The sequence below is a fragment of the Amphiprion ocellaris genome, chromosome 4 (genome assembly GCF_022539595.1).
Source record: "Amphiprion ocellaris isolate individual 3 ecotype Okinawa chromosome 4, ASM2253959v1, whole genome shotgun sequence".
Classification (NCBI taxonomy): Eukaryota; Metazoa; Chordata; class Actinopteri; family Pomacentridae; genus Amphiprion; species Amphiprion ocellaris.
In genome coordinates, this window is record NC_072769.1 from 20,612,042 (window position 1) to 20,636,151 (window position 24,110).

The 24,110-nt window shown below is 44.7% G+C and overlaps 1 protein-coding gene across 8 annotated transcripts in view; it reads right to left on the minus strand.

The window, feature by feature from the left end:
* The window catches only part of bnc2 (basonuclin 2), a 218,608-nt gene that overhangs the window by 97,105 nt on the left and 97,393 nt on the right, over window positions 1-24,110 (minus strand). For 6 of the 8 annotated variants that reach the window (XM_055009987.1, XM_055009984.1, XM_055009986.1 and 3 more), the window contains 2 exons: window positions 23,430-23,783; window positions 19,760-19,822 (listed from right to left, as the gene is read on the minus strand). The exons of 1 other annotated variant lie outside the window; for it this stretch is intronic. In XM_055009987.1, coding sequence (XP_054865962.1) covers window positions 19,760-19,822; window positions 23,430-23,534 — 168 coding nt within the window. In that variant the 5' untranslated portion in view covers window positions 23,535-23,783. The remainder of the gene's footprint in view (window positions 1-19,759; window positions 19,823-23,429; window positions 23,784-24,110) is intronic. One more of the 8 variants, XM_055009985.1, reaches the window with a different exon arrangement.

Genomic DNA, 24,110 nt, shown 5'->3' on the forward strand with positions numbered 1-24,110 from the left:
CCCTGAGAGGTCTTCCCTTCAAATGGAATCAAAAGCCTTTTGACGGCTGTAAGCTATTGCCACACCGAGCCCCTGCTTTCATTAGCTTCCTCAGGTAATTGTTGAGCTAATTTTGAGACAGATGTATGGCTTTGTCTTGATTCATTGATGTGATTTTCATTCATTTGGATAATGAAAGAATTAAGTACCATTTTGGTCTCGCTCCTTGTCCTTTTTCCTGTCTCTTCTGTCTTGTTGAGCTCCTCTGTTCCAGCTAAGTAATGACATTTGAATTCTAACTGTGCCAGCGTGTCTGTGTGTGTGTGCAGGAAACTACTGCTCTTTGATGAATGCAAAGGACCCTTTGTCTTTCCTGGTATTGTGACCAATAAGCTTGCTAAGGGTTACATACACACAAGTTGCACAACCCCGGTCTGCTCCGTGATCTGAGAAGGAATCCTCAAAGTGTACAGATTGTGAACTGGAGCATATTACAGTAAAATTAGAAATCACTCCTTCGACATGTGTTTTCACTATGTAACACGGACTTGCAGTTTCCATTTGTATTTGGTCTTTGGATTTAATTCAGTAACTGATTGCTAATTTTCAGATCTGCCAAATGTCATGGGCTGCTTTTTGTTTCTCACAGAATTTAGTGTTTGGGTACAATTAAATTTGAACTCAGCTGAAAAATGAAAAAACATTAAAACCGATTTAACAATAGTTACCGCTGCATGTTGTCAGTTTGTGCAAATAATTTCTTGCAATGTGTCCAGTATAGCAGATAGAATAAAACCGTATGTGTGTGTTGTCCTGAATGTAACCATGTGTGTGTACGTGTGCGTCCGTGTATATGTGTGTGCGTATGCAGTTATAATTTCCCAGAGCCTAAACCTTCATTGATTCTGTTGCTCCTGTCTTCCCAAGAAACAGGGCGAGGATTATGCCTTTAAAATGAGCTTTCTCATTGCAGATATTAGGTCATTAATTTCACAGGCTTACATATGAAAATATTGACTCTTCCCAGACACCCCACTATATCCTCTGTTGTAGCCGCAGCCTTGCATAAATACATTTTTTTTCAAGTGCGCCGCATTGATACGCCATTGATTTATTGCTTTGAGGATCTGAAAAATAAGCAAATGTATTGAATTAGAATTTAATGACTAAACTTGTTAAATGAGTTTCATGGGAAAATTTGAGCAGTTTACCTGACATATAGCAGAAGATCCCACTGTGAGATCAAAGCTTCCACGACAAGATTTAGATTTTGAAAAGTTTCGGTGTATTTCTGTTATGTTGGGAAAAAAAACCCACAAATAATATTTAAGTTAAGGCTCCAAATTTGTATTGCAGTCCCTGTAGCTGGTCCCCTTATGAATTCCATGGAAATAAAATGATGTGTCTCAATAAAATGCAACTGGATGACACAGTTATTCTTCAAAGCCACGTTGACTTGTCATTCCCATAAACTAATCTCTGATTCACTGCATAGACAGGGGACCCATGAGCAGCAACGCCCGTCTACACATGTACACTAAAACTGTCCAGGTCACAGAGACAAATATAAAAAGACAAATAGTCTCAGAATAAGACACTGCTGGGTGGGAGTTGGGTGCAGCTTCTTGTCCCCACATAGCGGACAAGGGATGGGCAGGCTCCAGGGAAACAAAAGAGTTGGAAAGAGGCAGAGAGGAGAGAGTGAGAGTGCAAAGGTTGTCACAGACTAGTCACAGCACAGGACGAGGGGAAGGGGAGAGGGGAATATGTGTTCCAGCCTTTCACATCTGTTATTCGTTTGTACCGAGCTGGGAAGAAAATAGCAGGAAGCGTTCTGGTGGTGGCGGAAGATGAAAAGACAAGAAGATTGAATAAAAAAACATGTGTCGCACATGCACTGTGGCTGATTGGATGTGTCCCACGGATTATCCCCGGGAGGTGCTGCCAACTTGAAAAACACACCGTGGATGTGGACATATGCACGCATTAGCAAGAGGAAGATTCTCCCCATTCATAAAGCAGCTTGGCATTCACACCCTCCCACTGTCTACACGGCACACTGTCCAAGTCAGATCTATGCCTGTGGCCTTGACACGCTGGTGTTTCACCAAGCCTCCCAGTTTTGTTTTGCTCATTATTACACGTACCGCTGCTACAGCTCCTGTTACAATTCCTACATCGGCTCACATCTGGGCTCCTGTGCTTCAACATGCTGTACCCAAAAAGCCAAAGCTTGTATCATTTGTCAGACTAAGTGGCAGTATTTTGCTTTGTTCATTACAAACACACCAGGTGCGTACAACAGATGCAAAAATAGAAACAGATGCAACAGTCATCGAAAACGCGACATGACAAAGCCAAGTGGCAGCCATTAAAAGCTCGTCACTCGCCCACACGGTGGGACCTCCCATCGCTAACGAGCTGAAATGTGGCGGGACACAGACAGGTAGGAGTAATGCTTCTACAATTATGCAAAGCACGCGTGTGTGCGTACGAGTCCACACACATGGGTTTGTGTGTGTGTGCGCACGTTTGTGAACGCGCACATGCACGTGCGACATGCTACTTAGGGCCCATCCCACAGCTCATTAACAGTAATAAGTGACTGCCGCCACTTCTTTTTTGTCAGTGGGGATGCAAGCCAATCAATAGGGTCATTTCACATCATAACGGCTTACCAGAGCACATTATGGCACTTGTTCATGGCTGGGAATGGCTGCCATTAGTGGCATAGCCAGATTAGATAAGGGCTAGGTGGGTGAGGGATGGGAGGGAGGGGGGGCAGATGGAGAGAGAATTAAAGAGGAGGGAAGAGGGAGGTGGATCGATATATGGATAGTTATGGAGATAACATCACAATAGGGTGTCTGGGAAAGATAGCATTTTACAGACTCCTGATTTTTTTTTCCTTGTGGGAGAAAGATAAAAATGTGTGTGTGTGCGTGTGTGTGTGATGAAGTGGAAGGTGTGTGTTTGCCTAAGCCTAAATGTGTATGACCACTTGTCTATGAATGAGTCCATTGAGTGTGTGTGTGTACAAATGTGAGCATGTGTTATGAGAGAGTATGAATTACAGCGATCCACTCTCAAGTCTGCACTGCACTGAGTGTGTGTGTGTGTGTGTGTGTGTGTGTGTGTGTGTGTGTGTGTATCTGGGGGCGTGGAGTTGTGTTTGTGCGTGCTTTACCTTGGCATATGCGTGTGCAATCCTGTTTAATTACAGATCAGGCTTTGAGGCAGAGGCAAACAGTGCTATAATTACAGGAAACACCTCCTTTAATATTTTATGGAAATCTACTCTGTGTGTGTGTGTGTGTGTGAGTGAATGTGTGTGTGTGTGCGTGTGTGTGCGCTCTAACTTGCGCATATTTATTCAGCGTGTGAGAGGAACAGAAGAAGAAAATTAGGAGAGAGATATGTATATAGAGAGTTTGTTCTGAATGACTTCTGGTTCTTGCCTCATGATCTTGCGCCTTCTCTTTCATCCCTCCTTTACTCTTCACAGTCTCTCATTTCACATTTGTGTTTCCAAATGGCTACGCTAAACGCCCCTTTTTCCCCACTTTTGAACTGCTTGCCTCTCAAATATTTATACTCCCTTTTACAGAGCCAAGAGACAGAAGGGGTGAAGAAAGAGGGGAGAGACTTAGATCTATCCATTAAAGATGAGCAACATCTCAAATGCATAAAGAGGGCTGATGAACACACAGACGACAGCAAGGTGTAAGCTGTGACTTAACGCTAAGCGACGTACTATAAGGTCGGTTTACTTTTGATTTTCTACAAGAGAGAGGGAGAGGGGCAAACATGATGTGTTGTGATCGAGGATAGTAAAACAACACATGGGAGCGATAGAGCAAAATAAAGGTAACGCTAATACTGTTTAGTTTGTGCAGATTTAGAATTTGTTCTGCATCTGTTTGGCTGCATAACCCAGTAACTAGCCCAGTAACTAACAACAACTGGAAATCTGTATATCATTACAACAACAACAAAACTATTTTTATTTCTTGAATTGCTTTACTGCATTTAGTTTTTCAGGAGGCCAGGAAGAGGCCAAGCTGAACATGTGTTCACTCTTATCCTGCAGTGACACAAATGTATGCAAACATACGTTGACACCCGCAATGGCAATGTGCTAACACTCCAACACTAAGCCAGGGGGGACTGGGAGCAGGCTTTGCTGGTAGCATGCTTTACTATTCTTTGATATGCACCAGTCATTAAAAATAGATGTCGAGCAATCATTACAGGCATCGGAATTAATCTAATTAGCCTAGCGCACTAGGCCTCTCTCTGCTATGGGGAGGGGGGTGTGAGGGTGGAGGAGCATTCTGCAAACAGAGCCACCCGGCCGCAAATACAGTGTAAGCAGAGAGGGCTAGGACGCTACAGGGGCCGCGGCGGTGGGGGCATAATCCGCCTTGACTTATTAATACGCGCAAACAAGATTTAGCTCCTCAAAGCAAACAAATGAAGCAAGTGCTAAGAGGAACGAGGGAGGGAGGGAGGGAGAGCAGGGAGGGACACGGAGGGAGAGATTGAGGGGAGAGCAAGAGGAGATAAATTATTTAAGCCGGTGTGGACTGTATGGAGAGCTGCTACTGCTACTGGTGGTAAAAATGGACTTCGGGACAGAAAATTGTTTGCTCTTCAGCTCGGGGTTTTAGCATCACAAATACTGACGGTGGAGATACTCTGTCAGGGAATCTTACTGTACTTCAAAACACTTTTTTTTGTTTTTGACGCTTCAGCAAGTCACTACATGGATCATAATCTGTTGACCTGTAATCTCCTCACAAACACCACCAACATACAAATGCATATTGCTTTCTCACTTAAATGGATCACTATAAGGGTCACTGTGGACAGACACGAGTCCTTTATTGACTCTATAGTCGATGGGGTGCTTAGGCCGCAACCTCTCTTGACCCCTGTCACGAGTAATGACTGCTGCAAGGGAGTAGGAAGCAGTCTTTTTTTTTTTTTACCTATAGGCTAATAACTGCCAAGACGTGGGTTCAGCTAAGCAGGGGTAGGTCATAGTACCATGATTAAACATAAACACAACTTACTTGCCTAACTCCTGGGATCTCCTACCAGTCTGTTTGTTTGCTTTAGAAAGTTTTTAGCAGGCGTTCGGACCAAAAATAGAGCTGCGTTTAAAAAAGACGGCTGTGTGCTGTGTTGGTGTCGGTGACTTAAAAGGATTTTCAGATGCCAAAACCAGATTATCGCATCAATATCCTTCCTTTTGCCTTCATGAGGATAAAAAAAAGTCAAATGAGAACTTTAACAGCCGTGTAGAAATGTGTGCTTGCGTGTATTTGATTAGTCAAAGAGGATAAAGTTGCTGTGCGGTGAAAGTTGAATCTGAACTCCTGCTGTGCCAACGCAGTGGTTGTATTGAAATGAATGAGAAGGACGTGAGAACTGTTTTTCTTCTTTCTTCGCTAGTTACGGTTTTCCCCTAGACCATTGTCTGAAAAGTAAAATCAGGTGAACATGTTGCCTCAGTGATTAGTCCTCAGGACAGGACCGGCAGAGGCGGAGGGCTAGTTGCGGGCTCAGACTCGGCAAACTCTCCTCTCTCTGTGGGTTTCTGGGCCATTCTTTCATCCCGGCTTCTCTAATGCTAGCAGACGGTCATTACCATCTCTTTCATAGTGGAGGTCCCAGCTGTGTTCAGGGGTCTAATACCCGTCAGCCTCTGTCCCAGTCTGCCCCTCCTTCCCTCCTCCATCCATCCCTCCATCACATCCAGCCTCAGCACAGTCTGGAGGTGCATCTGAATAAAGCCCACAGGAGAGAGGGAGAGAGGGAGAGAGGAGAGAGCTAATGCCAAATCTCAGATGACCGAACCAAACCAAAGTCTATCCGAAGCCAGCTCAGCAAACGCAACTGCCATACTGATGAGGACGCAGCAACGCGGGAAGGGAAACTGGCAAGGACGGAAGTGTAGTTTATGCGGCGCTTCGCAGGAAAAGTGTGTCTCTTTAGCTGCAGTGAGTTACAGGGAACCCTTATCTCCATATGTTCATCCGAATATTTGAAACATTATGACTGAATAGGTAACAAGTGGTTATTGTATAAAACTGGAGGAAATTATAAATCAGTGTGGCATTTTTTCCAAATCTTTGCGTGGACCTGCTAATAAAAAAAATAAATAAATCTGATCTTCCACTCATGCAGGACTCAAAATAAGTACATTTTAAATAGCCTTACTTTGAATTTCATAAATCACAAGTGGGCTGAGAGTGTAGGACATTTATCTTTTAAACCCAAAAGACAACAAAAAGAAGAAAATAAAACAGGAGATCCGTCTGTTTGTGTTTGAATAGATGATATCACTGAACACTTGAGTGGTGTAATGACTCTAAAAGAAAGCTGTTTTTGCCGTTACTTGCTGTTAATGTTATTATTTGTCACACTGCACACACACAAACGTAGAAGCGAATCAGCAGAACTGTCGGTGAACTGCAACCGTAGGTGCCATGCAGAAAGACACAAGCCAGAGAACAGCCGAGAGACAATTTCACCAGCACCTCACTCGCACGAAGGACATAATAGCGCTGAAAGCAAAATGACTCAATGAAACAGGAAAAAAGTGTATTTCTTGGAATCCACTTACACTCAAATTACAGTGACATTCTTGGCAGCGCCTGCCGCACAGGGGTAACACAATGTACTGTAGCAAAAAGAACATTTGGGACACTTATCAGGGGCTGTGACACGAAAGACCGAACTAATAGCATGCAAAAAGAAAAACAGAAAATAGGAAGAAATGAAATCAAGCAGAGAGAAAAAAATGAAGTTCTGCTTTCTTGGCAGGATTACACTCCAACTACTTGCCTCTTTTTTTTTTTTCTTTTTTCTTCCCTCCCCACTGCCATTCGTCACCAGGTTAAGTTACAGACATGAGGTGAAGGAATGAGGGAGGCGATGTGGTAACACACTGTACCATGAGGAGCGAGACACCGGCCCTCCCTGACATGGCCTGCACCGAGCAACAACCCCTCCCCAGCCCCCGCAGCCAAGCACGCAACAAACACACGTTATGCGGACAGCACATGTCCTGTGCATACACTACCGTTCAAAAGTTTAAGGGTCATGCAGACAATTTCATGTTTTCCATAAAAACTCACACATCTTTTCTAATCATCAATTAGCCGATTAGCTAACACAATGTAGCATTAGAGCACAGGAGTGATGGTTGCTGGAAATGTTCCTCTGTACCTCTATGTAGATATTCCATTAAAAATCTGCCGTTTCCAGCTAGAATAGTCATTTACCACATTAACAATGTCTAGACTGCATTTTTGATTACTTTAATGTTATCTTCATTGAAAAAAAATGCTGTTCTTTCAAAAATAAGGACATTTCTAAGTGACCCCACACTTTTGAACAATGGTGTATGTAAAACATGAGAAAATATAATTAAACAGACACCCTGAATTGCAGTTATATGCATAAATCCCACTGAGATGGTTCACATTTCATTGTGCAATACGTGCAAAACGTGTATCGATGGAAACCCTTCTGCTGTTTTAAAGCATGTGAGACAGATGACTCATGAAAGCAGTGTAAACGTCGTGTAAATGAGTTCATATTCCATTAAAAAATCAGCCGTTTCCAGCTAGAATAGTCATTTACCACATTAACAATGTCTAGACTGTATTTATGATTCATTTAATGTTATCTTCATTGAAAAAAATGCATTTCTTTCTAAAATAGGGACATTTCTAAGTGACCCCAAACTTTTGAATGATAGTGTACACGGACCAGTTCAGCAAATGCAAGCAGATGATATGACTGTGAGTGCAGACACACACACACACACACACACACACACACACACACACACACTCTCCTTACTTCATTTCCTTCCTCCCTCCTTCCCTCCCTCCCTCCGTGGCTCTGCATGTGTCCTGTCATATCTCCTTCAGCCCATAATTGTCCCAACTTATGGTGTTTCTTCCTGCAAGCCACAGTTTAGGGGAAGTGAAATCCTTCTAAGTGACTGTCACAATGCATCAGCCTCAGGCGAGGGACGCCTACCCGCCCGCTCGTCTCCCCCTCCCTCCCCTCTCCTCCCTTCCTCAGGTCTCCCCTCCCGGCTGCCTCCCTCCATCCCCGCCTCGCTATCCCTCACTTTAAGTGTTTTTCTTGCTGAGATGCTCCACTTGTGCTTTCACTTCGTCGCTCTCTGTCGCTCAGTCTCTCGCTCTCTCTCTCTCTTTTAATGCGGTCACCCTCTCTAAACACACTCCCCACATCCTCCCTCTTTCTCCCCTTCGTTCCCTGTCCCCCGCCCTGCATTTACCCCGAAGGGAGAGCTGCAGTCACAACATCACGCTGCCATTAGGCCCCTGCCTGTGACCCGCTCTCCGCACAATCCTTGTCCTCCCAGTCGGAGGTTGGAGTTTGCTTCTGCTTCCCGCTTCCTTTGAAGGGACGGTCACTCCTTGACACACTTTCACGCACACAAAATATGTCATACAGAGAGCAGCTGAGGGTTATAGAGGTCGTGACCCTAGCATGTCACAGCCCTGTGATGCATGTGTCACTTCTTCTCTGTGTCTGACCTTGTTGCTCATGCCTCTGTCACCCACCAGACAAGGCAAACACACACACACCCCTTTTCTCTTGTTGCACCTAACTACACACATAAACAGTGGCTGGTCTTTCCCATCAACCAGATATACTTCCCATTCCTTAATTCACCTTGATTTTATTGTAGTGTTTGGTCTGTAATACATCAGCAAAAACAACTAAAGCATAAGCAGTTACTTCCATTTAAAAAGCTGTGACCAGATAAATAAATACATTACTATAATACTTACTGATCAATTTTCTGTCAATCAGCTTCTCAATGGAATTATTTAACTCTTACATACGACCAGAATGGACTAGTAAAAGGAAAAAAAACATCACATGAAGATTCCAATTTAAAAAAAAAAAAAAAAACATCAGCTAAAAATGTCACACCAACTGTAGCACCAGGCAGCCTGACTTAATCAGGCAGACGCAAAGGAAAGCAAATATCTAAAAAACAGCGATGCGGTTTAAACTAGTGTGGAGGTATGTGTTTATTTTGGGCCACAGCGATGCGTGTGTGTGCACCCATGTGTGCTGTATGTGTGTTTTAGGTGCCGTTTCCTCTTTGGGGTTTTCAATTAGCCCTGTCAGGAACCAGGATTGGTGCGTTATTGAGCATTTTATTGGAACTGCGGACCGAGCAGTCGCCCATCAACCTTTCATCGACCAATCATGTGCAGCGAGGGGAGGGACCTGGGGGGTCTGGCAGAGAAGACGGACACTCGGCAGGGGAGGATGGGGGGAGGAAGAGGGGAGGAAGAGGGGAGGAAGAGGGGAGGAGGGTGGACACTCACTCATCACTTGGATGCAGTCCGGCTCTTAGTGTGTGTGCATGAGACCAGGAGAAGGTCAGTTACTGGTCACCAGATGTTAACTGTTTGGGCTGAAGCACAGAACGCAAGAAGAAAGAGGGGGACAGTCTCTTTACTCTCACCCCCCCACCCCCACCCCCAAACTCTCTCTCCCCCATGCACTCACACACAAACCATGAGAGTGATGGGTGATAATGGAGCAGACACTAACAAATCTGCACCTCTTGGCTAGGGGCCTTGACTCGGACTCAGAAAGCAGACAGTCTGTCCGACTCGTAAGCCCAAGCACAACACACCACTACACACTCAGCAGACAGAGGGACCAGTGACCCTTACTGTACACTGCTCCGTTTCCAGAGGCACTCATTTGTTGTTAAATGACATTTACACCAGTGGAATTCACTGCGGTTAACTTGTAGATGTATAAGCCATTGCTCCGCTCCGCAGGAGTTGGGTGAGTTTTAAATACAGCGAGCAGTTCAGAACCTTGTCACTGTGTGTGGCCTTACAGTGTGCAGGCTACTGCTGCTCTGGATATTAGCTCTTCTGTATGTCTGGCTATTAAATACCAATCCCAAGCCACACACACACACACACACACACACATACCACTTCCCTTTTAGTCTCTAAGTCAGGGACATAACAGTTTTGGCTGGCGAGTATTGTGTGGGCCACATGAAGAAGGAGAGAAAAACCAACTGTTCTTTTTAGGTGAAACCTTCCAGCTGGAGACGGAAGAGGGGGAAAGTAGAAACAGGCACTTGCCAGGACAACCAAGGAGAGCAAAGTTGGAGCACTTGTGACTGAGCAAAATGAGTGTCAGAGAAGGGGAGATGTCTGAAGATCTCTTGGAATCCTTCACACAGAAAGACGAGACAAAAATGTGCCTGTTAGCTCACAAAGAAAAACACAGCAGAAAGAGGAAAAATTAGCTTGTGAGCAAGAAGAGTGAAGCAACAAGGAAGGAGTGAAAGAGAGGGAGGGAGAGAAGTTAAGAGAATGAAATCGTAAAATACTGAAAAAAGGAAAGAAACAAGCGAAGGGCCAGCAGCTGGACTGTTCCTGCTAATTCAGCACTTTAACAAATCAATGCCACTTGAGGAGTACAATCCGCACCCTGAGCTCAGCTAGACGCATCAGTGAGACTAGGCGTGTTTGTGTGTGAGTGTGTGAGTGTGTGTGTGAGTGTGTGTGAGTGTGTGCGCCTGGAGGGTTGGTGATGTTGCTGTGAGGTCGTCCACAGTAGTCCACATTAAGGTCCAGTAATGTGTTAATTTATAACTCTATCACCCCAGACGCCCGCATTATCCATCTGTGTCACAAGCTAGGCCTGCTGTATCTATCATCCAGAGGGGAAAAATGGCCAGTCCAGAGAGATTAAGCCACCGGTCGCACATTTTCTTCTTTTTTTCCTTCTTTCTTTTCCCTTTAGCCCTATCTAGTGCATCCTTTCACACTTCTCTCTTTTTGCCCTCAGTTCCCCAGGTCAGGGTGATCAATTAGGGGTTGACAGACTTCTCAGTCCCGTCTGACCACTGGAGCTCCAGAGGCGCTGCTAGCATCAGTGTCTACCCAAAGGCAGAGCGCTTACGCTTGGCTTCCCTCCTTCCACTGGCCCTGGAGGCTTGTGTGGTGGCTGTTTGGATATCAGTGATCAGAGACTGAATTACACTTCACCGTAACCCGTGTGAACTCAAAATGTGTTATCACTTACAGGAGATTGACAAAACAGATTGTAATAATAAATGTGTGTGTGTGTGTGTATGTGTGTGTGTGTGTGTGTGTGTGTGAGCAGAGAGTACAAAAATGGACTCTATTTGAAAAGACCCTTGACGCGTATAAGTCATTGACACATAACCCAGTCTGTCATAACACTACTGGAGCTGTAATTTTACAGGTTTTCACCACCAGTTCTGGGCAATAATGTTGATATTTCCATAAAATATTATGTAGCAGGAAAGCATACTTTTCCCTGTTGATGCAATGTATTACGGTTGTCAAAACATGCAAACAACATACTGTATTTCTTGAGTAAACATGGCAGCGTGCGTGTAATGTATGTGTGCATGTGTGTGTCTGTCAGTTTGTGTTTGTGCCGGTGGCTCACACTCTCTTTGTCGGGAGCAGCAGGCACTAATAACACACAGGGGTAAATGATCAATACTCACCCTCTCTATTCAATTTCACAACATCACTACTATCACCGGACACATACACAAACACCAGCTCCAGCACACACCGTCATGTAAGTGCACCAACTTGAATGTAAAACAAAGAGCCTTTCACTAACAGATGTAGCCAGAGGGCTGGCTAAAAACAGGAGAATTGGCTTTGTTGTGAATCCCGAGCAAAGCATTAATATTTATTTTCCTTAGAAATACTCCCCTCTATCCAGGGACAGAGGTAGTGAACTTGAGATACAGAGGCTAAAGGAGGCATGGGGGGGTTGATAGGAAAGACAAGCTGGCAATTCCACCTTTAAAGAGTGCAACAGTCATCACGAGAGGAGAAAGGGAATCTGCCCATTAAGACTAAGTGGATGTCTATTAGATCATAGAGGTAAGGAGGTGGGCATTTACCATCAGTCCGAGTCAGAAGCAACCTTGTCTGCCTCTGGTCCATGCCAAAGACTGTGAGTGGAGTGCACGGCCGTCACGCTGAGATCATTTAAAGTTTCTCATAAAGTTCAAATATCCTTTATTTTTCATACAAACGACCCTCTGAACTTCAGAACATTTACCCCCTCTCTATTTAAAACTATTTATTCTGAGAATGTCTGCCAGAGACGTCACCTCTGTGAAATGAAGGCAATTAAAACTATCAAAGTCACCACCCAGTCCTGTGAGATCAAACCAACCCTCTGCCCTCTTTCTACTTCTCTCTCTTGTCCCTTCGCTCTCCCCCCTCTCTGCCGTCTTCCCTAGTGTAAAACCCCCCATTCTTATCACTGCGGTACAGTTAATCCTCCCTCTCTCCTCCCTCCTTCCATCGCCGAGTCCCTCAGGGGGGTGCGTGAAAGGCTAAAAGGAGGGAGCACATTTGCCACTTGCCTGCGACACATAATACGGAGCAGGCAATCAACTTTGGCTTGACATGTATTTGCTCATCTCTGGGACACGCACACACACACACACACACACACACACACACACACCTACCTCCCCCCCCCCAACGCCACCACTGCTGGGAAATTGGGGTGAGGATGAGGGGGTGGGTGGGACTGGAGGGGAGGGTGGGGGGAGCCTAAATTAACACTTGACATTCAATACGGTCAGGTCCTTAATTGGCCAGCGCCTTCCTGAGAAGGCAATTTTCTATTCCCCAAACTGCCCCCGCGCTGCGCCATGTGCCAGTGTCATCTGTGTATGTATGCCTGCATGTCTGCGAATGTGTGTGTGTGTGTGTGTGTGTGTGTGTGTGATAGAGAAGAGAGAAATTGTATCTGTGTGTAAGTATGTGCCGGAGAACAACTAAGTGTATGCATATATCTGTGTGTGGTTGTGTGTGTGTGCCGGAGCCCGGGCCCTGTCCTGAGAGAGGCCCTCTGGTCCCTTCCCTCTCTCTAATGAGGCTGGATGAATTAGCGCTACGTGACATGATTTGAACAGCGGTGGCCCCCCTCTCACCCCCTGCCTCCCCCTTCCCTCCCTCCCCATCTCCTTCCACCGTCTTTGTCCTTCTCCCCCCTCCTCATCGCCTGCTCTTTTTTTTTTTTCCCCTTAAAGCAGTGACAGGCATCTGGTGGCCGAAAAAATGCCAGGAGCAGCCCCACGGCTCTCGCCTTTATGCATGCTGCTGCTGCTGCTGCTTTATACCGGCGCACGTACACACAAACACACACACACACACCTATGTAATCTACACAAAATGAAACACTTTCGCCTTCCTCTCATTCCTTTTCCACTCGCTCACACGCAGACTCACTTGCACTTCCCCGCGGATTCAGTTACAGTTGATGTTATTACAGCTTTCAACCTGAGAGGTATTAGGCTTCCTTTAACAGATCTGACAGCATTTACAACACAGGCAAGTCGACGCCTCTAATCGCCTCTGTGACTTCAGCCTATTACCAATTGATCTCAGAGAGAGCCTCCTCCTCACCTTCTGACTGATGCACAAGCTGTCGGCTCCTTTTCCTCTTCTTTGTCATAATGCGCTATCTTTGCTGCTGCATCCTGTAAACTTGACTGCTCTTTAAGTGTTCTGCCGTCAGTTTTTTCCCCTCACAAATGATATTATTTATGCTATCGAGTCATATCTGGTGGCCACTTGATCATTCAGAAAGGATCAGCGCTGCCCTTGTGAGGCCTCATTTTGGCCACGAACAAGAAGCCGAATTTATGACTTTAATGGTCGTGCAGAAAATAGCAGTAAATCTAGGTGATAAATCCTTTGTTGGCGCGCTTTACAAATCTAAACTGATCAACAAGCTGCGAAGTAATGGCCTGAATAAAGGAAACAAAAGCTGCAGATTTTTTCTGTGTGTTTGGAGGAAACATATCAAATGGATTAAATGCCATGAAATATTAAATGCCAGTCAGAGTCGCACACATCATGTAGCAGACGAAGCTCGAACAAAGCACTTATGGCTGAGTGTGTTTCCCGACAAAGGAAGAGGCAGCTCAGACCATTTACAGAGAAAACATCAGCACAGGGAAAGCAAGTGTATACGTGTGGCCGTATGTGTGCCTGCAAGCATGTGAGTCAACAACACAAATACATCGCCCCACTTCCAACACGCACAGAAATTGCTTTTTCTTTACACGGATTCTCACTTTGTCCCGTTGTTTTGGACTGAAACCGTCACTTCAAATGCACAGTGAGTGTCACAAGAGGTGTGCGATGCCAAAGGTCAAGCATGGTGGCCTCCCACCTTTAGGCTGGTTGCTGTGGATACAGGGTCAGACCAATTGATGTCTATCACAGTGGGCTAATTAGATCATTTGTGACTTAATTGACGTTATAGATTGTAAGAAAGTGAGGTGCGGAGCTGCTCAATATGTAACAGGCTCACATGCAGACAGGTTCAGTTCAGTAGTCTGTGTGGATGTGTGCGGCGGTCACATCTAAATGACAACACACAGTGCTTCTCCTATCTAGGCCACACACACACACACACACACACACACCGCCGTGGTATTTCATTGCACTGTGTACATCCACACAATACACACTCGCAAAAACAAAAAGCCACCCAGAGTCTCGGCTTGCCAGAAAAACACGAGCTGTGGGATGCCAAGGCAGCTGCATTTAACAGTGGCCATTAAATGTTATTAATCCAACAGCGCAAACATCTTTACAAAGTCAGCAGAGAGCACAAACAAATGCTTACACATGTTGCTTTAACGCTTTGCTCACAACAAAAAGTAGCTAATGGGTTGAGACTCGAGTTGAGAGGGTTTTATTCAGAGGGTTAAAATGGCAATATTGTTAAGGAGCAATTTACACGATCTGCATGAAGGAAAGACAAAAGTGCTCGGAAGTATCTATGCCTGTACGAGTGGATATCTTTGTGTATTTGTGTGTGTGTGTGTGTGTGTGTGTGTGTGTTGGCTACAAGCCTACCACAGCCTGTACCACTAGCCTCCCTTCTCCAGAACCTCCCTAAAAATCCTCCCTGGGCCTCTAGCAATCAAATCTCCACGGTAAGCTGGAGACAGAACAGAACGGAGTGGAGAGATAGACTGAGAATAAAACATGGGAGCGAAAAAGAAATGAAACAGAAAATAGTGGGGAAAAGCCTCCTCCTCCTCCTCCTCTTCTCCTTCCCCTTACACAGACACAGAGTTCAATGTATGCATTAAGAGATGAATCATATTTGTTCTTGCCTGAGTGCACACAAGTTCTCCTCACCTCACATTTGAACTGCGGACATGAAATCTGTGCTACCTGTTGGAAAGCCATTTTCTTTGAACAACAACTTTGGTAATTTGCCAGCACATCTGAAATGTACAGTGCAAACAAACACGCACCCTCACACAACAGTGCATGTCGGATTAGCAGGAGAAAGAGACAGAGTCAACTGCAAGCCCCGAACAAAATAACCATCATTATCTATAACCATAAATAAGCCTGATGATGATGATGATGGTTTTAACAATAATAATAGCAATTCACTCTGAGTGCCTTGAGAGCTCTTCTTCGTTGCCACTGCTGATGGGGCAAATTGGCAGGCAGAGCGAGCAGACAGGGGTCCTTAAAGACGGATGTAAAAATAGTAGACTGTAGATTTGCCCGCTGCACTGGCGCGGCTCCAAGGAAAACAAAATAACAGGAGTTGAGGAATAACAGGAAGAGGGAGAAGCCGTGGTGAAAGTATGCCCAAGTTCCTGTCACTTAGCACAGGTCACACCTAATGTCACCTTCCTCTGGACGCAGAACGGGAAAGAACGGCCTCTCCCAACAATGTCTCTGCCATATGGCCGCGTCTTAAAATACCACAGGCCGCTGCAGAACACGTCCTTGTCCCTGCCTTGTTTCGGTTAAGTCAATTATGTGCAATGATCCACTCTGCTGGTGGCCCGGGTTCAGCGAATCCAGCGCCGGCCCCTCCCAGCTCTCAGCACCCCCCTGACCCTTGGTACTGCCACTTCACACTTCCACACACACACATGCAGACACAACTACACTTCATCCTTTTCATAACTGCCTAGACCTTGGTGACAGCTGCTGCATTCCTGCCGTGTCACAGTGTGTATGTATGTATGTGTGTGTGTGTGTGTGTGTGTGTGTGTGTGTGTGTGTGTTGCTGCTCTGGCCCTGTGCTTATGTCCGCCTCCCCTTAATTAGCCAGCGGTGGGGTGGTGACATCCTGAGCGACCGGCCCCTTCAAACACACACTTCCTCTTCACACCGGCGACTTCTCCCCACCGCAGGAAACTGCCCAAAGACAAATAACTAACAGCCGTGTTTTGGAAGAAATGCAGTAAAATAAAAGAAGGGGGAAAAAACGGCAGAAAGAGTGGCTTAACCTGACATAAGCAGAAAAAATATATATTTATCAGCGAACTATATACATTTAACAAGCTAAAAAATATATATATATATTTGTAAAATGTATTTCTCCTATTAATAGAATCCGCTGTTTTGCCAGTGAAATATGGATTGAACAACATGCCACCATGTTGAGCTCACATATTCAACTGGCACGCTGATTTATTTCGAATGAATCAAACCTACGTAAATCTTTTGGTCACACAACCCCACAGCCTGAAATACCACATGAATCTCCTCGATGTTACGTGTTGACATTTTCTATTCAGATTACCGGTATTTTATTGATTACTTTGTCAAAAGCAACTCGCGATAAATAAAGCACAACAAAAGGAAATAAATATTCTATTTTTTTCCCCCGTTTACATGCACATGCCCACACAGGAGTAAAAGAGGTCCTTGGGAAAGACTCATCTCCAGTAGATTTCACCACTCAGCCCTCTGATATGAGGAGAGCAGATGGTTCTACATTTCTAGCGTTCCTCAACACAAAAACACACACACATGTAGAATCCACAGCACTCCGCCATATGATAAAGAAACCTCTTTTTCTGGCTTCCATGATAGCATCTCTACAACGCTCTCTATCCTCCACATTATTCGGGCTTTCACCACGGCGGTGAGGCGACAGGAAACAGCTGACACGGAGCCCGTGAGTGATGCTCACATGATGCTTATTGATCGCTGTTAGCCCCGGGTCTCGCACACAGAGTCAGGGTCAGGGCTTACCCATAACGCTGGTCCTGCAGGGCATTATTGCACATCTACAGAGGTTGCTGCGTGACCCGAGACACACATGATCAGGGTGCAATATCAGATTTTTTTTTTTCCTTGGCAAGATCACGCATAATGCTCTACAGATGAAATAGGAAATGATCATTTATTTGAAGGTGATTAAAGTGAGTCAAAGAGAGGAGAACAAATGTTGTATTGATGGATTTTCCTCAACAGCCCGACAAAAGCAGAGAAAATGATGGAATTAAATACATGGCTATTGATTTTATCCACTTAAACATCTACTAAAACTGGCAAAAAAAAACTAGCATAACTGGGTACCTTCAGAGTTCAATAAGATGACAGGACATGCTCGATGATGGAATTATTGAAAAGACGGTTTTTAAACAGCCAGTTGAAACAAGTTGAAAGTAAAAATGTTGCGGACGTCATATCTCCCTGCTTGGTGCTTGGGTAAATATAGTGGGGACCACAGCATGAATGGGACCTTGTGCATCCTCCCACTTCGTCAGACTAGATGGGCTCTTAATAGAGCACACATACAGTAAATATACAAGTAGCTGTAGCCACCTTCTCACTCAGTCCTGCAGAAATAACGCTGCCTTCAGGAAACACTCACATCGTCATGGTTTCATATGCACAATAACCAGCAGAGATACCCGCTGACTGACTGCCACAGGGCTGCTAATGTTATCTGGATTTTCTTAACAGGCCTGTATCGTTGTAATAATTGCATTAGATGGTTTAAGAGCTTACACACTCTTCCAGTTAAGCAAAGGTGCTATCACTGACATCTGTTCTGGTAAAGCCTTAAAACCTTTTCTAATCAGGTGCCAGACCAAACATTGATATAAAGACACACCCTGTCATTTCCCCTCATCGAAGAAACACCGTGCTCCCTCTGACACTCGTCCTTTTGTCTTTTTATGAGCTGCAACATTCAGAGTATTCCTCTGTTACACAGATTCAATCTCGAAAGCCTTCTCTATAAAGACAGTAGCTGCATAAAACAATCCGATTTAGCATTTGAGGACTGGCGGTGTAGTTTCAAATAGGAAAGACGGTCGTGGAGAGGAGAGAGAACGGAAAGGGTGAAGGTGGGGAACGAGGAGGAAGAAGAAGCAGCGAGAGACAGAGACATAGAAGTAGAAGACGAAGAAGAAAAAGTAGTAATGGGGGAAGTGGTGCGTGTCTTTTCTGCAAATCTCCTCTTTCACCTCTGCTCCCCTCCAGCTCTCCAGCCAGGGCCAGCCAAGAGACACTTCACCTCGCACCCGCACACACATGGAGTCAGAGGCAGCACACACGCACACCCAGAGAGAGAGAGAGAGAGAACACACACACACACACACACACACACACACACACACACACACACACACACACACACACACACACACACACACACACACACACACACACAAACACACACACACACACAACTGGCATATGAGTGTTTAGCCACCCACTCAGAAAAATAAATGGCAAAAAAGCACAGACACGAACACTTCAACACACACATAAACTTCAGCGTCGGAACGCACGCGCACGAACACAGGGCTGACACCAGATACGTGTACGTATAGACATCCATATGCTCTGTGTGCAACGACCCATCAAAGACAGACATGGAAATAATAACAGTTGAATGTAACCGCACACGTACGCACACATTCACCGACTGTGGATAATTCTGCACATATGCATCAAATCACTGCCTTCCAGTCCCGCACAACAGCAAGAAGCGATGCATATGCGCCACATATGCAACATGCAGCACGCCTGCACCCCACTGTGTAGAACAACATTTGCACACACACACACACACACACACACACACATATGCATCGCTGTGTGGGTCTCTAAGTGTGTTAATAGGCAGATTAGCGTGCACTGTGATCTGCACTGAAGAGGGTAATATCTGCCCCATTTTCAGACAAAAACAAAGCAGGGCATGTTACTGCACAAATATTTCTGTCATCAAGGCCCTGAGCAGCGAGCAGCGTTCACTTTCAGCGCCTTAACATGCACAGACAGGCTTTAACCAAATGCACGGAATATGAGGAAATTCAACCAATATTGATCCAAACAAAATAAAAATCAGAAAAACTTTAAACGTCGCCCAAGAGTTGGAAACAAGAGGGAAAGGAAATAGGCTTTAAAATTTTAGAGGGATTATTTTAGGTGAAGGAATGAGATAATGAAATAATTTATGGAGCTATTTGTACGATTACTGCCAAAATGCTAGAATTTGTTTTTTTTGTTTTTTTTAAAAAAGGACGAACCCAATATCATACTTATTTATTTAGAAAGGGGGAAAATATTACATTACTCATTATCACAATAATTTCATTATTTATTATCCTCTTTATGTTTTTCCCCCACAATCTCAAAATTGCAAATGCACAATAGGAGGAAAATGGAAAGGCTTGTGGGTTTAATTTGAAATCTGAGAAAACATTCAGGGTTAAAATGTAAAGAATGCATGATGATGATGATTTTTGCTATTACTGTATAGATTATTATTAGTAGCAGGTAGTGATGCTCGTGTGTTCTGTATTTCTAGTTGATATTTGTCTATTCAAAGCCCTGCTGTGTTCAGATGTGAGGTGGAGCAGACAGAAGCTGTAATGCCACTGTACCTCTTCCAGGTCTCGGCCCATAGTCGACCTGTCGCACTTCAAAGGAAGACGCGTTACAGCACCCTTGCAAAAAGAAAAGGAAGAGGCTCTTTTAGAGATGGTTTGAGACTGAACACATGCACTGATTTCTTTTTATTTCTCCCTCCGAGCTCTGCACCGAGTCTGGGTGGCAGCATCAGATCCTCAGGTGGAGGTGAAGCCACTGTTTTTTTTTTTTTGTTTTTTTTTTTACGAGCTTTTCTAATCCTCGACTTGTTCCCACGTTCCTCCGAGTCGAAGCGGGGAAGCAAATAAAAAAAGAAAAAGAAAAAAAAGACGCGGCCTCCGGCTGCTGTATTGTGGAGGAAATATCCCTGATGAGCCAATTAGGCTCGTAGTATCACTTAACTCCGGAGTTTTTAACTTGCAAGGGTCGATATTCATAGCCACGCATGTAGCAGCGGGTCAATTAAGGCTCCAAATATTATCACTCCGTAATGCCCGGGAAATAATTAAACTCCTAACTAATGTATGTGTTTTTTCCTCTCCATAAAAGCAATTATGAAAGTTCCCTCTTGCAGTGTTTTGCCTTTTTTTTTTTTTTTTTAATAAATGCACCAATTTCTGAACATTAGGAAGCTCAAAAAATAGGTCGTATTTATCGAATCCATTTCATTGATTTCATTTAAATTACATGCTGTTTGCTGTTGACACTTTGCGTGGATTATCTCCTGCTATGTGGAACAAAAAAAATGAAAAAAGTTGCCTCAAAGATTTATAAGGCCTTTTGTGAAAGGTGTAAATTATTCGCCTACAGAAATGCCTCAATCTGCACTGGCGCTAATTTCGTTTAGAGAAACACGGAACAACAACAACAATAATAATTATAATAAAAATCTATTGCATGTAGATGTGTTATCAATATGCAATCCAAACTTAATAAAACATGAGAACAATTATTTGGTTCCCTTTTTATTTTTCATCTGTTTCCACATTTTCTAACAGTTTCGCCTGCAGCCAAATATTGTGAAAATGTTTCACTGTGTGGAAAACATTTCAGTGAATAAGAGAATACATTCATATATTAATTACAGCCGAAATGTAAAACATATTTTTTTAAAAATGCTTTAAATGCAGCAGCCACTTTGGGAAACTATCCCATTCAAATGTGACATTCGTTTTCAAATTCTAAGATCGATTTAGATTTTTGGGGTTCGCTTTAATAGACACGTGCTGTTTTTTTAATGGTTTAATTGTGCTATAAAACGCCGTGAAAACAACAAAAATAGATTTAACATCACGCCTACTGATTCCTAATATGATCACTAAAATATTTGCTTTGCTGTCTTTACTTTAGTAGACCCCTGGTGTTTCTGCACCGAGACGATCAGACACCTGCTGAAAACCTCAGCTGATCAACGCCATTTCAAGAAGTAAGGAGCAAAAAAAATCAGATTTCATGTCAAACTAATATTTTCTTATTTTCAAACTTGTGCTTTGTGAGTGTGTGTGATTTTTAAAGGTATTTCCAGAGTGCTGCCTGCTTGCTTGGTGATGCACTGCACCTCAGCGCAGCCGCATCTGTCCTGAACGCGTTGCGCACACTTCCTCAGCGTCTCTATCGATCAGATGGAGATATAATTTGGCCTTAACAGCGATAAAACACCGCATCTCTCGTGTCGCCTAGTTGATCTTTACGGGAGAGAGAGAGAGGAGGAAAGATTTTTGAAACACACACAGGAGCCCATAACGCATTTCTCTCTCTCCCAGCACCCCAGGGGTGCGCCAGCCTCGGCAAACACAAAGTCATTATCGGTTAGATTCCAATAAGGCGAGTCTGTCAAGGAACAGGCTTCCTTCGGAGAATTTATGTCATGCCTACTAAACATGGGAAGATGTCTTCTAAGTGGTGCGAGGAAGGATAAATAACAGCGAGTCCCACAGCTGATTATATTGAAACAACGGTGCGCATTTGTAAAAAGGATTGGGGATGCAAACGTGGAGGGTCCCAGCAGATGCTGAGCGCAGGGGCCCATCCACCTGCTCTTACCGGGAGAGGAGCCTATCTGCTGCCTGTCTGCAGCCTGTCTGCAGCCTGTCTGACTCATGGAGAAATTGTTTGTATGAACGGGGGAAAATGAGGAAAAGGGGTATTTAAAATGAAATAATAATAATAATACAAAGATGCTGCATGAAATTGAGGATGCAAAGTGAAATGCTTATTGATTTCACATTTATATTACTATTATTTTATGCTAAGACCAGGCAAAAAAAAGTACTTTATTATAAATTATAAGAATGATTAAAAAAACCCAACAATCTCGGGGACGTCCTTGCGCAATGTGATGTTCCCAAAAGTTCCATCGGGGTGTGTGTTTTTTTTTTTTTTTTAACCACACGTCTTAGAACCTCTAGGGTTAAAAAATAATCCTAAACAGGTCGGGGCTTTACGGTGACAGGGTTTGTCATCCTTTACAACACAGAGTCCGCGGCGAGGCTGTTGCGCAAGAGACGCCGTGGCCTGAGTGCGTAACAGCATGTGCTTGGTACGGAGAGCCTGCAGGTCCCGCTATGATTAACTGCAACCTAACAACCATCCTCTATCTTTACTGTCTCCCCCTCACACACACACACACACACACACACACACACACACACACACACACACACACACACACACACACACACAAACGTGCGCGCGAACGGACACACAAAGACACACATACACGCGCGTAAAGACGCACACACACACTTGCGCAAAACCGCTTCCCCATCTCCAACCAAGAAACACTTCATCTCTTAGAAATATCTCTTTCCTCATAACCTTGAGGGGGCTCTACCTGAAAAAAAAACTTTACAGAACAAATGAGAACACCCGCGATAACAAGCGAGAAATGTCGGGGAGGAAATGTAGGCTTTTCCTGAGCCGGTGCAGCCTATCCGTTATCATCATGACTTTTCCAGGCGAGCCCGTGTTCGTTCGCGGCTCCTCTCCTGTTCTGCAGCCGCGCAAGGGGCTTCCTGCTTCGGCCACATGAAGTCAATTAGCCGGTCCCAGAGGGGTGCCCCTTCCCGAGTCTTTATCGGCACTGAGGTTACCAAAACACGGCTGTTGCTTACTTTTAAACTCCACACCGCTCACACACACCAATTACGGAGACTTAAGCAAGTGTGTAACGAATCCGGACAAGGGGGGTGAGCCATCAAATGCTCAAATAAATCAAGTCTCTGACACTGTGCAGATTTTTTTTGATGTTGTTTTTGTAGTAAAATGTGTGTTTTACATATACACCAAAATATGATGTTTTATAAAGATGAAAATGTTTCATGCAGTGATTTTAAAAAAATGAAAAGAACACACACACATAGATGTAAATACTGTCAAGCATGGTGTGTGTAAAACAACAACAAAAAGGCAAATCTGATATATTCCAAAAGGAAGCAACAAAAATAAGGATTTGACAAACAACAACAACAGCAATCACCCCCTTCCCAAATTATACACACCTAGTGACACATAGCTACAAACACTCTCTCAGACCAGGGAGGTGGTAAATATCACCACAGCAAACATGTCACACAAAGAGCAGGGAAAATGAAAAAAGTTTGGATGGAAATGTGGAGGAGAGAAGAAGGAGGAGAAGAAGGCAGAGATGGAAGGATGAGCTGCTGAGGCTGAGCTTGGACGTACCTGCTGGGACATTCTGTAGAGGAGGTTGCTGTCAGTGCTCTGCTGCTGCCATGTCCCCATGAAGCCCGGCTGCTCAGCACTAGGCGGTCTGGTGCTGAACTGCATGGAGCTTTCGCCTGCTCCCTCAGCGCTGCTGCTAACGATGCTAATGCCACCCAGACCACTTCTGCTGCTGCTGCTGCTGCTGATGCTGCTACTGTGGCTACTGGAGGTGATGCTCGTGCAAACGCCAGCTGTGCCGGTGGCTCCGTTAGCCTTAGCTGGAGGTGGCCTGGGCGGCTCCGGGTCTCTGCTGGGCTCTGGTGGGACTGTGTCACACTCACTGCCTCTCACATCCAACTCTGCCTCCTTGGACTTAGACAAAGAGAGAGAGGGGGGGGAGAGACAGAGAGGGAGGGCAGGAGGGATGTGGGAGTGTGAAGGAGGAGAGAAGAAAAAGAAGTCAGTGAAGGTGGGTTCTTTTGGGGTCGTGTCGCCTTTTTCTTTTCTCATTTTTTTTTTTTTTTTGTTGCCTTGCGTGGGTCCTGCTTCTTCTTGAGGAGGATGAGTGTGTGAGGTTTCCTGGCTGCTCTGGTGGCAGAGCAAGTGTGTGTGTGGAGAGAAATAAGAGGGCTTGTGGTCAATTTCCTCGGGGGGCCTCGTCTTAGACAGGGGCGAAGATGAGCGGAGCACTGAAGGTGA